This window comes from Lucilia cuprina, chromosome 2, assembly GCF_022045245.1.
Source record: "Lucilia cuprina isolate Lc7/37 chromosome 2, ASM2204524v1, whole genome shotgun sequence".
Classification (NCBI taxonomy): Eukaryota; Metazoa; Arthropoda; class Insecta; order Diptera; family Calliphoridae; genus Lucilia; species Lucilia cuprina.
Genome location: NC_060950.1, coordinates 57,278,775 through 57,294,016, shown reverse-complemented (window position 1 = coordinate 57,294,016; position 15,242 = coordinate 57,278,775). Strand labels below are relative to the sequence as shown.

Genomic DNA, 15,242 nt, shown 5'->3' with positions numbered 1-15,242 from the left:
AGTTAGTTAGTTAGTTAGTTAGTTAGTTAGTTAGTTAGTTAGTTAGTTAGTTAGTTAGTTAGTTAGTTAGTTAGTTAGTTAGCTAGTTAGTTAGTTAGTTAGTTAGTTGGTTAAGAAGATTTCGATGAAGATTTGGATCCATAAGTATAGATTTCGAGATGGAGCAATAGTTCTGTATAGTTCGTCTAAGTACATGGGTGGGGGTGGATTTTTAAAACTTTGGGGTAGTGGAAGCAACGGCTCCAAAAAAATTATTTTTTTTAATTTACAGGCAGGAAGATTGCAAGGAGCTAGCGTACCTAAGGTCTCCCCCACCAGTTCACACAGTTTATTACCCAAATGATGGCCGACTATTTCGGCATTAAGAGTGATAATATTTCTGTCTTCCTCATCAACACTTACGACAAATACCAGCGTTTATTTCTTAAGACTTTCACACGGATACGCATGCAAAACGAAAACTACTCCTGGTAGACGGATCAGTCATCTGCTTTATGATTATTATATTTTTTAAATAAAAATGTCGTAAAATTTTGTTGACGTTGTTCGTCAGGATGCATTGCTTGAGAAAGACGTAAAGTTATAAATGTGCATATGTATGTATGTATCCGTCTGTCTGTTATTTATTTAACTGCTTTCTTGTGGGCCTCTTTATTTACTTCTTGTGGAACTCTTAAGCAATTCATAATGAATTTATGTTCATGCATGTTTGTCTAAAGTTTATTCTCTTCATTTTTTTTTTTCATTCCAACACCAATTTAGAATTTTTTACGACTTTTGATTAATAATTTATTTCGATGGCTGATTAAAATTTTATGTTTAAACCTTTAAATGTAAGAATAAAAAAAACAAACAACATTCCATTGTTGAACTAATTTAAGAAAAATATTGAAAAATATTAACAGTTGTTGGTTATAGCATTTTACCTTTAAAACGTCATTATTCCTTGAAGAAAATTACATATATTGAAGAACAGCTAATACCAAAATTTTTATGATTATAGTAAAATTTAGTCTTAAGTTATTTAATGAATTTAATAATATGATTTTTTTTATTTAATAATTTTTTTCCATCATTTTTATTTGGTTTTTATGATCCTGGATGGGCATAAAATTGAATTGCTTTTTACTTTTATTACATTTTGCTGAAGTTTACTTTTGTCCACTAACCCCCACTGTCAGCTGCTGCTGAAATTGAATATTTTTAATTTCAAAATTATTGATTTTGTTTGAATTTATTTTTATAGAAATCGTATAAGTTTTAATGATAATCTTATTATTTATAGAAATATTTTCAAATAATATAAACAACCATGCAAAGAGATAAAAATAACGATGGTGTTTAAACATCCTTAAAATTTGTAAAACCTTCTCGGTCTTTAAATTCCACATTCAAGTTCAGTTCTATTTCAGTTCTAGTTCAGTTCTAGTTCTAGTTCAGTTCTAGTTCAGTTCTAGTTCAGTTCTAGTTCAGTTCTAGTTCAGTTCTAGTTCAGTTCTAGTTCAGTTCTAGTTCAGTTCTAGTTCAGTTCTAGTTCAGTTCTAGTTCAGTTCTAGTTCAGTTCTAGTTCAGTTCTAGTTCAGTTCTAGTTCAGTTCTAGTTCAGTTATAGTTCAGTTATAGTTCAGTTCTAATTCAGTTTTAGTTCAGTTTTAGTTCAGATTAGTTCAGTTCTAGTTCAGTTCTAGTTCAGTTCTAGTTCAGTTCTAGTTCAGTTCTAGTTCAGTTCTAGTTCAGTTCTAGTTCAGTTCTAGTTCAGTTCTAGTTCAGTTCTAGTTCAGTTCTAGTTCTGTTCTAGTTCTGTTCTAGTTCTGTTCTAGTTCTGTTTTAGTTCTCTTTAAGTTCTGTTCTTGTTCTGTTCTGCTCTAGAACTAAAATATACCTAAGTAATTATCGGGCATGTTGTGCTCAAAGTCACTTGCTCTATTTCCAATTACGGTAAGAACCGTTTCTCTATTACAATTCTTGCACTGATTCCCCGAAACAACACTCTTAACCACTTGACTTTGAACATAATTTATTTATTAAGCTGTCAAGTTTTCTAATTGCTCTCGGTTTTTCCAATAAAAACGTTTGATTGTCATTTACATGAGTTCCTTTCCATATAAAAATAAAATTTGCTCCAGCTTGTTTTCTTATCTAAACAACATGTCGAACATATTCATATTCTGTGAATATTAATAAATATTTTACTAAATATATAACAAATATTCCTATTAAAAAAATGCGAACATAACATGCATAAACATGTTTACAATCATTGTGAGTTCTTTATTCTAAAGTATCGTGTCAAACATGCCATCTACTCTTTACGTTGACACTTGACAATTTCACATTTATGGTAATAGCGACTCGTTGCAACAGCGGTTTCAGTGACACGGGCAATGTAAATTGTAGTAGTTGTTGCAATTGCAAAAATATTTAAAATGAATTGTCATTGTCAGGCAATGGTTATTTGTAAATATTACAAAACAAATAACGCATAAAAACTCTAAAACAACTAAATGACAATAGGAAAAAAATATTAAATATTTATAGGAAATAGTTAAACACAAGTAGTTAATAGGTGAAAGTTGGAATGCCCTATAAGAAATATATAAAACATACAAAGAATTAAATATACTACTCAAAGAATCAGATGTTTTGAAGATTATATGACAGATTTTGTTTAGACTTTTTAATCATATTGTTGATAAGTTTGTATTATTATAACCTTCATATAGTCGCCTTCACACCCACTATATTAAGGTTATAAAAACCAACTGTATGTTATGACAACAAATTACAAGGATAACAACGACATCATCAACATCAAGAGCAGCATCATTCACATAAAAAAGGCGACAACAATAAAAATACTAAACAAAATAAACAGAACCAATTTTGAAATTGAACAATTTGAAATGGAATACAATAGAGCAATTATTTGCATGTGTTACAAACATGTTAAATTTATAACAAATAAAAATTAAAAATAAGAAAAAATGTTATTATCAAATATTTAATTAAAGGGATTATGGGTCAGAGGGGTCTTATCAGTATGATAATATTAGATACAAGTTATTCGTCGATTGTGACTTAAAAGTTATTAAATATTACACCATGAGAACACAAATGAGTTTTAGAATTGTTTTACGATGCCCGCCGAATTTCTCCTATAATCTCTTTCTAAGATCCTTGAATTTTTTAGTTCATTATTACGTTGATCCTACAGTTAAATCAGTATTTTTCACTTTCATTAAACCGTTCGACTCTACGCCAGAGATACAAGCCGAGACGGCTCAAAATGGCGGAAGCTGGCCTCCGGTAATATTTTGCAAGCCGCGCCGTCACCGAGTTCTTTCTGCTCAAAACCTAAAAGCCATGATACACGGTTGTCAGATCTTACAGTAAAATGTCTAACAATCGTTTGAACTTACAATTTTTCTTTTGCAACGTTGTCAGAAAAGGCATCACTGACAATATTGGAAGACAAAATTTAGAAGTTTACACTGCTATTAGATTTTTTCTGCACATTTTACTGCCAACGTTGTAAGATTTAACAACTGTGTATCCATAGCATAAGCCAACATAATTTGATAAAGATTATAGGTCATTTTGTATTGGCTTTTATCTCTGCTCTATACTGACCGCCCAAACTTATACTACTTATTTTTCTTTACGGACCTGTTAAGTATGAAACTATAAAGAAAAATGTAGTAATCAAGAAATTTCATAAAGATACTAGAACCATTTAAAAAACAACACGAAATTACTTAACGACTTGAAACTATTGACGTCTTGCATTTGCAAGTCAATCATTGCCCTTATGAAACGATAGTTGAGTTAGCACAACAACTTCTTAACTTTAATGAAATTGTATCATTTTTAGATTTACGTTATAACATTTATGAAATATATAAATTGCATAAATATTACTTTCGTTCCATAAATGAAATAGATTTACAGTAGAGTCGAAAAACAATTTCATAAAATATTTGAAATATTCTTCATAAATGCAATGAAGAGCTTCCTTAGCTTTTAAGCAATGAAGAAACATCATATATAAAATGATTACATTCAATACCAATAGCTAGTTAGTCAGTTAGTTAGTTAGTTAGTTAGTTAGTTAGTTAGTTAGTTAGTTGGTTGGTTAGTTAGTTAGTTAGTTAGTTAGTTAGTTAGTTAGTTAGTTAGTTAGTTAATTAGTTAGTTAGTTAGTTAGTTAGTTAGTAAGTTAGTTAGTTAGTTAGTTAGTTAGTTAGTTAGTTAGTAAGTTAGTAAGTTAGTAAGTTAGTTAGTTAGTTAGTTAGTTAGTTAGTTAGTTAGTTAGTTAGTTAGTTAGTTAGTTAGTTAGTAAGTTAGTTAGTTAGTTAGTTAGTTAGTTAGTTAGTTAGTTAGTTAGTTAGTTAGTTAGTTAGTTAGTTAGTTAGTTATTTAGTTAGTTAGTTAGTTAGTTAGTTAGTTAGTTAGTTAGTTAGTTAGTTAGTTAGTTAGTTAGATAGTTAGTTAGTTAGTTAGTTAGTTGGTTAGTTAATTAGTTAGTTAGTTTAATGAATGTCCTTTCTTCGTCCATGCTAACCTTATAATCAGCATACAGGTCACAATTTAAAATATAATTAGATAAAATTTGTAGGATAATCATTGAAATCAACTTGATTTTACTTTTTAATATCTTCTTTGTCGTAACACACCCTGTAAATTTTACCAATTTTTCCTCATCCTTGTCTAGAAAGTAAGAAGATCATTAGCTTATGTATTTAAATATAAAATTAATACAAACAATTTTTATTACAACTCACTTGACGTATTTATTACACTTGCAAATTAAACATTCATGAATGTAAATTGTTTCGTAAATTATGTGTCATTTATTAAAGATTTTAATAAAATACAATAAAACCATGTAGAAGAGTTAAGAGTATTTTAGCCATAGTCATTGAATGACAAGAAAATTATGAGCCATATTAACAACAAATCATTAGCAATAATTTAGACAACATTTTTTAAGTGTTCTCAGGCAATTGTAGGTAACAACAATAACAACCACAACAATTCCTACTTGGAAATGAGGAACAACAATTCATTCATTCAGTCAGTCTTCATCGTCCATTCGTTGTTCTTGCTCATTCATTTGTTCAATTTATTCATTTTTATTGTATCGAATGAGGGGAAAAAAACACAAATATTCATATTCGCATTAAGACGATTGCGTTACTAGAGAAGATACATTTCGTGTCTATATTTCACGCCAACCTACAAATTCATAAACAATCTGAACCGATGGTTGGTAGGATGGACGGACAGATGGAATGAAAGACAGACAGTTAGTTGGTTGGTTGTTGAGACGGTTGTTTGGTTTTGATTTTTATAATGTTGGCATGGGTTGGGTTGATTGTTCATTCATTCCTTGCAGCCTGCTCGCCTGTTTTATTTAATGATTTCTGAGTTACAAGGCTTTTACGTGAATATATGTGCCACAAACGCATTTCAATTTCTAGCTGCAGCAGAAGATGAACGTTTCACTTTATTTTCTTTTTTAAATTTTTTGGTTTATCTGTATAAAGCCGAGATAGTTTGTGCTGCCTTAGTCAACGAGTTGAAGTATATTGAATCTCAGCAGGTTTAATAACACAACAATTTCGCAACAACTTATGACAATGCGGTGGTAACAAATAACACTTTCAAGCCATTATGACTGAGCTTTCATTCATGCCGACTGATCAGCCAGCCGGCTTAAAAACGAATGAACTACAGCGACTAAACTACAATTTCAGTTTTAAAACTCAATCATCTAAAAGTGTAGTGCTTTTTTATTCCGTTTTTTCTTTGCCGTTCAAAAGAGCTGAGAATTTATGTTGAACTACTACCGCAGCATGAGTTGAGCCTGCGTATTATGCGATTTCTTTTATTATTTTTTTTTTTTTTTGGTAAATAGAATGTCTTAAATTATGAATATTACCACAATGAGTCAATTCTCAATAAATTTAACTCCCCAGCTTAATCCCAAGCAAGCAAGCAAGTTAGTAAGCTAGCTAAGCAATCTCCTATAAGATGAAACCAGTTCCCAGCCTGACTGCCTGCCATCCAATTTAGCCTTCATACTTTACAAGCGGCAAATAAAGTTGTCGCTGTCGTCGTTGTCTTAGATGGCTCATGAATCAGTAACTGATTTTTCTCTGATCACACCAACCAAATAAGTAAAGGGAAATAGACCGACCGCTTGTTTTTCCATTCCAAAGTTATAAACATAATTTGTACGCACATCATTAGATATGACTTTCTTCTCCTAAGATCTTGTGGTTTTCTTTCTCTCTCTCTCTCTCTCTTTTATATACTTACACTCAAGGCTTACCACAGGGGCGTCTTGTACGATCTTTCGTTTGTATCATTTCAAATGATCTCATAATCTATGGGCAATTAAACAACATGATTGTCTAATCTCATTTCATATACGAGTGCAGATATATCTGTCTGATTACATGGATATTTGCATGATCAGTTTGTTAATAAATTTGATATGGAATTTCATATTATCGTACATCATGGTGATAATGAGCTAGGTGTTTATCCATAAGATTAAGGTGCAAGGAAACTTAAGATTTTTTTTTGTTTTTTCTTGTGGCAACTAACATGTCGCTTGGATTGTGGTGAGAAAAACAACTTTGCTGTTCTGTGGCCTAAAGATTTGTTTATGTATTTAAACGGGAGTAGACAATTATTTATTTTAAAATGTATTTGTCATATAAATGAAAAAAATTGTAATTATTAATTTTGTTTTATTGGGGTGTAAGAGTTTTAACAAGTGGCTCTTGGTATGAAACGCTTTCAGAAATAAATTTATGAATCATTATGACAGCTGCGATCAGTTATAGCTGCTTTAGTTATAGTTTTGTCCAAATTCAGTTCAGTTCAGTTCTTGTTCAGTTCTAGTTCAGTTTTTGTTCAGTTCTAGTTCAGTTCAACTCTAGTTCAGTTCTGGTTCTAGTTTAGTTCAGTTCAGCTCTAGTTCAGTTCTAGTTCAATTCTAGTTCAATTCTAGTTCAGTTCTAGTTCAGTTCTAGTTCAGTTCTAGTTCAGTTCTAGTTCAGTTCTAGTTCAGTTCTAGTTCAGTTCTAGTTCAGTTCTAGTTCAGTTCTAGTTCAGTTCTAGTTCAGTTCTAGTTCAGTTCTAGTTCAGTTCTAGTTCAGTTCTAGTTCAGTTCTAGTTCAGTTCTAGTTCAGTTCTATTTCAGTTCTAGTTCCGTTCTAATACAGTTCAAGTTCAATTCTAATGTAGTTTTATTCCACTTATTTATTGAATATTCTATATACAGAAATTTCCCTCAAATGGATCACGATTTAGACGACACTCATCTCTGCATTAAATGCAGTCGAACAATTGTGGGTCTAGAAAACTATATACAACATCGCAAACAGAAATGCTCGATTCCTACCACCTCCACTCCACAACAAACTACTAAAATAGCAATCACAACTACCGCAACGACTCCACAACAACAGCAGCAACCTACAGCAGTTACCACAGCTATAGCACAAGTTACTCCAGAAGTTAACTATGAACCATTCAACTTTAACGAGCCGACAAATCCACCTAGCCACGGTGGCAAAACTTCCAAAGCTTTGGGCGAAAGTTATGAATTGCCTTATGAATTGGAAGCTGATGTCTTCTTCTCCTCCTTACAATTGCAAAGTGTACAATCCTCAGTTCCCTCGACTAGTGGTGGTAAAACAGGTAATACCCATGCTCACGCTGGACCATTTACTAGACAGAAATCTTTACAGCAAGATACACCAACTGTAGCAGCAGTTGAACCCACTTGGATTAATCCTCAACCACCGGAACCACCTCCAGAAAGTAATGAACATTTTCTAAAAGCGGTTAATGATATAGGAGAGTCGAAGAAGTCATTCGAAACTATCTTTAAGCCCATAACATTTGAACATGAATCGCCGGAAGTGTCCGAAGAAGAGGAGGAAGAAGAAGTAGATGTCGATATGGAAGATGATGATGAGGATTATGATCCTATGGTTGAGACTCATGGCTCGGGAGGAAAATGGAAATTACCCTTAATGCGTCAATCACCACCTGTGGTACCAGTTTCGCATACTGGCGGCAAATGGAAACCCGAACATCGTCCCAATCTTAGAGTAGCACACTCACAACTCTCTAGATTATCACCCAACTGGGATGATCACATGGATGACATGGATGCTCAAGAGGGACAACATCCTCCCTCCGATCATACTAAGGGTAAATGGGTGCCAGGTACTAAGCTTCAGAGATTGGAATACAAAGAGGAAGTAGTGGAATTGGCCAAATGTAGTAATACAATTCAGGATTATTGGTGTAATATTTGTTGCCGCAAACTAAAGAGTAAAACTATTTATGAAAATCACTTAAAGTCCTCGTATCACTTAAAGAGATCCGAACCAGAACTACAGCTAGAGAAAGCAGCTATTGCTGAATTGCCGCGAGCCGACATAAAGAAAAGTATTTTGATCATGGAATTCAAACCGCTATCCATTACCCTGGCTATGAATAGTAAACAGCGTAAAAGAAGATCTACTTATCTAAAGTGTAGTCTCTGTAAACATGTTATGGTTAGGCATCTAATAGGAAAGCATTTGATTTCACATTATCATTATCGGCGCATGCAACTACATCCTGGCATATCCCTGCACATGATACTGGAAAATATTCATGCCATTGTTTTGCAATCACCTTTTCAATGTCGTCCCTGTCGCTTTTATACTAACACCGAAGAAACTTTTTTGCTTCACTGGAACTCAGCCTCTCATTTGGATGCCTCTGAGGGTCCTGGCCGTTTTTGGTGCTCATATTGTCAATTTGAATGTGAAGATAACAATCAAATGAGAAGACATTTGCTGGGTCCCGAACACAAGGAGGTTTTACTGGCAATCAATCGATCTGTGCCCGTTTGTATAAGCAAGCGGTTGAGTATCGATTGTCCTAAATGTGGTCAAAAATTTCGTTTTAATTTTGAACTTAGGCGTCATTTTTTGATCGCTCATCCCAGTTTGGATTTTATGGGCTCTGCTTCGGATGCATATCAATCGAAATTTAGATGTGCTGCATGTCCCGAAGTATTGCCCTCAAAAATTGCCCTTCAGAGGCATGAAAAATATAAACATTTGGTTTCAAAATATTTTTGCTCAATTTGCTCTTTGGAATTTAATAGTGCTTGTAAAGCAAGAAGACATCGTAAGACGTTAGAGCATAAACAAAAGGCTTTAGCTTTGAATCAGGAGCGATTAAAGGAAAAAGAAATAAAGGAACTGTTTAATTTGAAAATCGAAAAAAGGTAAGAAATTTCACTTTATTACTGTGATATATAAAATATGTAAAATTTCTTTATTAAGACCTGAACAATGTGTGAAGAAGACTGTGGAATTGGAGATAGCTCTACTCGATGAAAGTCCTAGCACAAGTGAGCAAGCCAAATTGAAGGTTCCACCTCAATTTACGGCCACAATTAAAGCATCATTATCCTTGACAACTTCTAATAAAGAGAGTGACCAATTGCATAATTCTCAACACATTTGCATATTATGCTCCAAAAGTTTTGCCTCTGCCCAAGAACTGGGAAGACACTCGAGAGTATGCAAACCCATAACAATGGTCTCAACGGAAGAGATCAAACAAGTCTCGCAATTAACTCAAACAATAACCGAACAAGGAGAGAAAATCTGGTCATGTGATTTATGTGAATTTAAGTAAGTATCTTAGAAATTATAAAGAAATAGACTTTTGCATTAACAAAAACCTATTTCAGAGCCCCTTTTCAATCGGAACTTCTCTATCATCGTGTCTTTCATTCATATACCAATGTGGCTAAGAACCAACTACTGCCCTGTCCTCTTTGTGAGAAATCATTTCGCAAACAATCTTTACGTTTTCATTTGCACAATCATACAAAGGAGAAACTTTTCAAATGTGATCAGTGTGATGCAGCATTTTCACGTCCTAATAATCTTAAAGATCATATTAGAAATATTCATGGTGATGGTGTTAGAAATTCTAAAAAGTCTCCCACTATAGCTGAGAATGATGTCTCACTTCCGGTTAAGGTGGAGAAAGTATTTCCCTGTAATGAATGTTCGAAAGTGTTTAAGAGCAAGTAAGTAACTTATATCTTTAACAATTTAGATTTATTTTAGTTTAATTAAGATTATTATCCTTTCCTCTTAATAAAGCCTTTGCAAAGAAATCCTTGTGGCATTTGTATAACAAAAAATGTACATTATTTAGAAAACAAACAACACAATGTCCTTTTTATTAAAATGTCACTCAATTTATTTGCAATTTGTATATTTTCATATAGTAAGTTGTATAAATATAATGTTTATACATGTTTTTAATTTTGGCCATTTGCCTCAAATGAAAAAAAAGGAATAAAATTTGTAAAGAAAGCAATTTTCACATATAATGACCACAAAACATGTTTTTTTCAAAACTAAACAATTCAACCGCGTATTATTTAAATAAGTGTGTGTGTATACAACAGGACATAAAAGTATAGAGAGTGTGAATGTTTTTATAAATTAAAAAATTCCAAATAAACACATACACACACAACCACTAATGAAACAAATAAATAAAGAACATTTTTCTACCGAAAAACGGACAAATTAACTAACAAAACGAATACCAAAACAAAATAAACAAAAAAAAAATAACTCATTAAGTTTTAGCAGGACATTCCTTAATGCAATGTACCCACAATGTCCCTAAAACTCATACCAGTGCTTAACAAAATCCCCAACATATATGAATAATTTGTAAACATATTGTTGTTGTTTGTTTTACTAATGCATTTGTTAAACTGTGTGTAAGTGTATGGTTTTCCACCACTACATAACCACAAACAAATATTTTTCCAAAAAAAATAAAATTTTTAAAGTATTGCATTGCATTCACTAAATCACGCTTGCGGCCACTAAAAATGCAATCTTTGCTTGAAATGTTGTTTTTTTTTTTGCTCTCTTTTCCCACCGTCATCATCAACGCCAGCACCACCACCACCACTTTTTAAACAATTCTTCTGCAATTATACATGCAACTGAACAACAAATAAATACTTATTGTTTTTGCATTTGTTTAGGGATTATAAATTTGCAACACTATATTATGGGTTTGACTGCAGGCACTGGTCATTAGTAGATCTTTCATGCTGCCGGAAAAATTAATTTCTAAACACAGATTGCAATTATTATTATACCAAATAAGTTTTTTTTTTTTTTTTGTAACAATATTGATTTATCAGTTTTAGGGATAATAAATAATTGCTTAAGAAAGGATCTAGAAGGTTCTCAGCAATGTTTTTCTAAAGAAACTTTACTCCATTACATAGCAAAATTCTACTAAAAGAAACATAACTCAGTTAGTGAGCAAAAGATTTTCTACAGAAATTTTAGACAATTTCCGAGCAAGGTTCTGTTAAAGAAATTTTACTCAATTACTGAGCAAAGTTCTGTTAAAGAAACTTAACTCAAATACTGAGCAAAAATCTCTAGAGAAACACTGAGCAAAGACTTTTTTCATGAAAATTACTCTGGAATTTTACAGGAAAGTGGACCTTGAGGGTACTCTTCTTATGGTAGGTCGCGATCAGAATTTTAAGGATTATTTCACCTCTAAAGTAGTCATCATTAAATTTAGGAAGGTGTTGTTTCAATAAGATCATCGTTCCCGAATGATCGAAGTAATACTAGACCAAATGCTGTCAACTCAGTGACAGCATCCACAGAATAGAACTTAACAACACATTCGACCAGTTGCAATAACGTATCCACTGTAAGCCACATAAAAACACTGGGTGAGCTTGTGTGACAACTCACAAGCAATTAGTTCAAGTACTTTCCAATGTCTGGCCATTGCTGCGCTGTTGCTTAATTTTCGAGATGCAAAAACATTATTTCTGTTTACAACCACACTTAGGGAATGAGCTCTGTGGAGTCGGCAACAGCACCTACAGGACACACAGTGGTAAATTTGAAATGAACAAGAACAAGGAAGGAACAACAGATACCCCACAGAGGAGTGACTAAGCGTTGGAAATGAGTTGGTATTAATTGTATATGGTACGGGATGAATGTGGGGTACGGCGGGCCTCACCCACCCGTCTACCTATAATAAATGTGTTGTATGTTTTTCTCCTATGAATGTTTCGTATAAATGAGTGCTGCGTTTTATGATGATGGATTAAAGGTATCATTTACAAATGATACCATTGAATTTTTCTTCCTTGTCCAGATATGTTCGATGTATACTCTGTTCATATCAGAATAACTGTGAGAAAGAACAAAGTTCTCGGCTTATTTCATAGATTCGTACTTCGGTCCACCGGTTACGTCTCTAAGTGCTGTTGCCGAATCTGCGTGGTTGGAAACGGATGTTTTTACATCTCGGAAGCTAAGCAACGGGGCAGCAATGGCCAGAGATTAGATAGCTCGAGTACTTCAGCAAAGTGCTTGTACATACCGTCCCAATCTATGTAAAAAATTGCCACCTGAGTTATTTATTGAAGGATGATTGTAGACCGTTGTTCAAGTCTTCCCAGTGTATGAAAAAGACCACCGTTGGGTAGAACATCATGCCAGGTACGGTACAGGTAAAGCACTTCGACATTCATACACCAGACGTAACCGATTGCACTGAAAATGTCGGAAAATGTTAGACATTAGGATAAGAGCAGAGCAGTGTAATGGAAATTCGGAAATGTTACTAAACTGAAAGACAAAACGAAAGTGATTGTCATCACTGAAAATCCAAAAGCCTATATATTCTAAAATCTTCAATATGACACAAGCAGAGGTTAATGTATTATTAGATAACCAGAATTAGAGCGAATTTAGCAGATAAGGTTTGATCTAAGAGCGTATGGGAATGTAAGAGAGCCATTACGGAACTTTTTTTAAAGTGGTTAGCATTGCAGCACAATTATGCCTGGTCATTCGGGGATAATAGGTAAAGAGAGAGAAAATTAACTTATACTTGCTATAACGGAAAGAGAACTTGAGGAAATTAACCTATTGAACACAAAATCTTTCAACGCAACGATGAAGAATGGCACTTACAATAATGGAACGGTGATCGATCCACATAGGTGAACTAAAATTGAACTTAATGATTCAGGCGAATGTAGAGCATGCCAAAAGGAAAAGGAAACGCAGGAATACTATCTCTGTAGTTGTTAGACTTTGATCTAAGTAAAAACTTAATATTTTTGATATATTTGTTTGTTAAGTTAAAAGATCCCTCAATAATACTGGCAGGAAATTTTCTAAGGAGCTATGTCCAGAACTAATGATGAAGTTTGTTAAATTAAATTATCCTTGTGATATAATAAAATTTTCATTTTCCTTACTGGTCCATATAGATTTCTTTAAAATCCATTCCCGTACTTAATAGCAATCAACAAACATGTTAAAATTCGATCATAAAGAATAATCACTTGAACACGAAACAAGTGTATATTGAAATTTCAATTTCTATCACAAAAGAATGAAAAAAAAACAAACTCCAAAACGAATAATAAAATACAAAATGTTTTTTTTCATCTCTCATATTACTGCTGACTTGTACCATTATAATGGTTTTTAATAAATTCCAAAATATCAACAATAACAACAAGAAGTACTTACAAGTTAGAAGCCTGAATAAGCGACTGACTGAATGAATCGACCACATCTATGGATTTTCCATTTTCACCATTGACTATCAATGTCTATGGCAATTTCTCAAATCCATAAAATAAATGAAGACGATGCAAAAAAAAAAAAACGATATGACGACGAAGTCCATGATGCATCTATTCATCTCTAAGCGTTGTAATGTTCTAGACTATCTTGTAGTTTTCTATGACTGAAAATCCCTACAAAAAAAAAGAAACTAAAAATCAAGTTGTATTAAATTGTGTCTCAAGTGATGACGAGAGATGTTTGAAAAAAGAATGAAATAATAAAATAAAATCTTGAAATCAACTGACTGTATTGAATTTAAAGTGAAGCAAGAGCAGGAGCAGCATCAGGCAGCCAACTATGAGAAAGAATCATTAAAATGAATTGCTTTCAAAAAAACTGACAATAAGAGTTTGTTTGAATATTGTTTGAATGCTAAAACTAACCAACAACCAAGAATTTACCGACAACAGTTGTGACAATATTAGGGGGTTTAATAAATTGTTGGTTACTAAGCGATTAACCAAAACATCCTTTTTCCAAAGAATTTACCAACAGTTGTCTGAAAGTTTAAAAGGAATAAATGAGTTGTTGTAAATCGAAAGTTCTAATATGTTAGAAAAACTCGCTTCATAAAAACTTCACTTTATGCAACATTCTCTCTTTTGTTATTACGGCTCGTAGGACCTAAACTTTTCGCCACAATTCCAAAACACATCCCTAATACAAACCTAATACGGAAAATGTTTGACTGACGACGTACGGCAATATAGGATAATGTATAGAGCAAATAGTATTTGCCGCTTCAAAAGAGAAAATATTTGAAATACTTGTTAAAGACAACACAAACTATAAGAAAAAACAACTTAAAATAAAATACAATTTTAAATAAATTGTAAAAACTAAGAAACACAAAAAGGAATAACAACAAATAGAATAGATATTATAATAAAAAAAGAAAAGAAAAAAAGAACATCAACATTGCAATTCTTCTCGTTCCAGTATAAACCAATGATGAGCTAGAGTTCCATGATGATGGCACTCACTTGCAGTTACTATGAAAATAATAATATGTAACTGAAATATTATAGTAGACAAACGAGCATTGCACTCGTATTTCTATTTTCACACAGTTCTATACGTAATAGTATAACTCGAGAAAATAACAACAAGTACTGTAGCAACAACAAGAACAACAGCATGAAGAAGTTTATTCAGAACATTTTATGCCATTTCAATAAAAATGAATTACCACTAGCAAAACAGAACACTGAAAATAACTCGAGTTATAACAAAAGTTTTCTTTAGTTTGATGTGTCAGGGGCGTGGTGTAAAAGAAGATACAAAGAGAAGACTTTATAGTCTAGTCTATAGTCTAGTCTATAGTCTAGTCTATAGTCTAGTCTATGGTCTAGTCTATAGTCTAGTCTATAGTCTAGTCTATAGTCTAGTCAATGGTCTAGTCTATAGTCTAATCTATGGTCTAGTCTATAGTCTAGTCTATGGTCTAGTCTATAGTCTAGTCTATAGTCTAGTCTATGGTCTAGTCTATAGTCTAGTC

At 32.8% G+C, this 15,242-nt stretch overlaps 1 protein-coding gene across 1 annotated transcript in view; it reads left to right on the top strand.

Annotated features, from left to right (window-relative positions):
* LOC111687133 (zinc finger protein 546) overlaps window positions 1-15,242 on the top strand; it is a 79,524-nt gene that overhangs the window by 50,801 nt on the left and 13,481 nt on the right. The window contains exons 2-4 of the mRNA XM_046955617.1: window positions 7,294-9,303; window positions 9,362-9,715; window positions 9,775-10,115. Of these exons, the coding sequence (XP_046811573.1) occupies window positions 7,307-9,303; window positions 9,362-9,715; window positions 9,775-10,115 (2,692 nt within the window). The 5' untranslated portion in view covers window positions 7,294-7,306. The remainder of the gene's footprint in view (window positions 1-7,293; window positions 9,304-9,361; window positions 9,716-9,774; window positions 10,116-15,242) is intronic.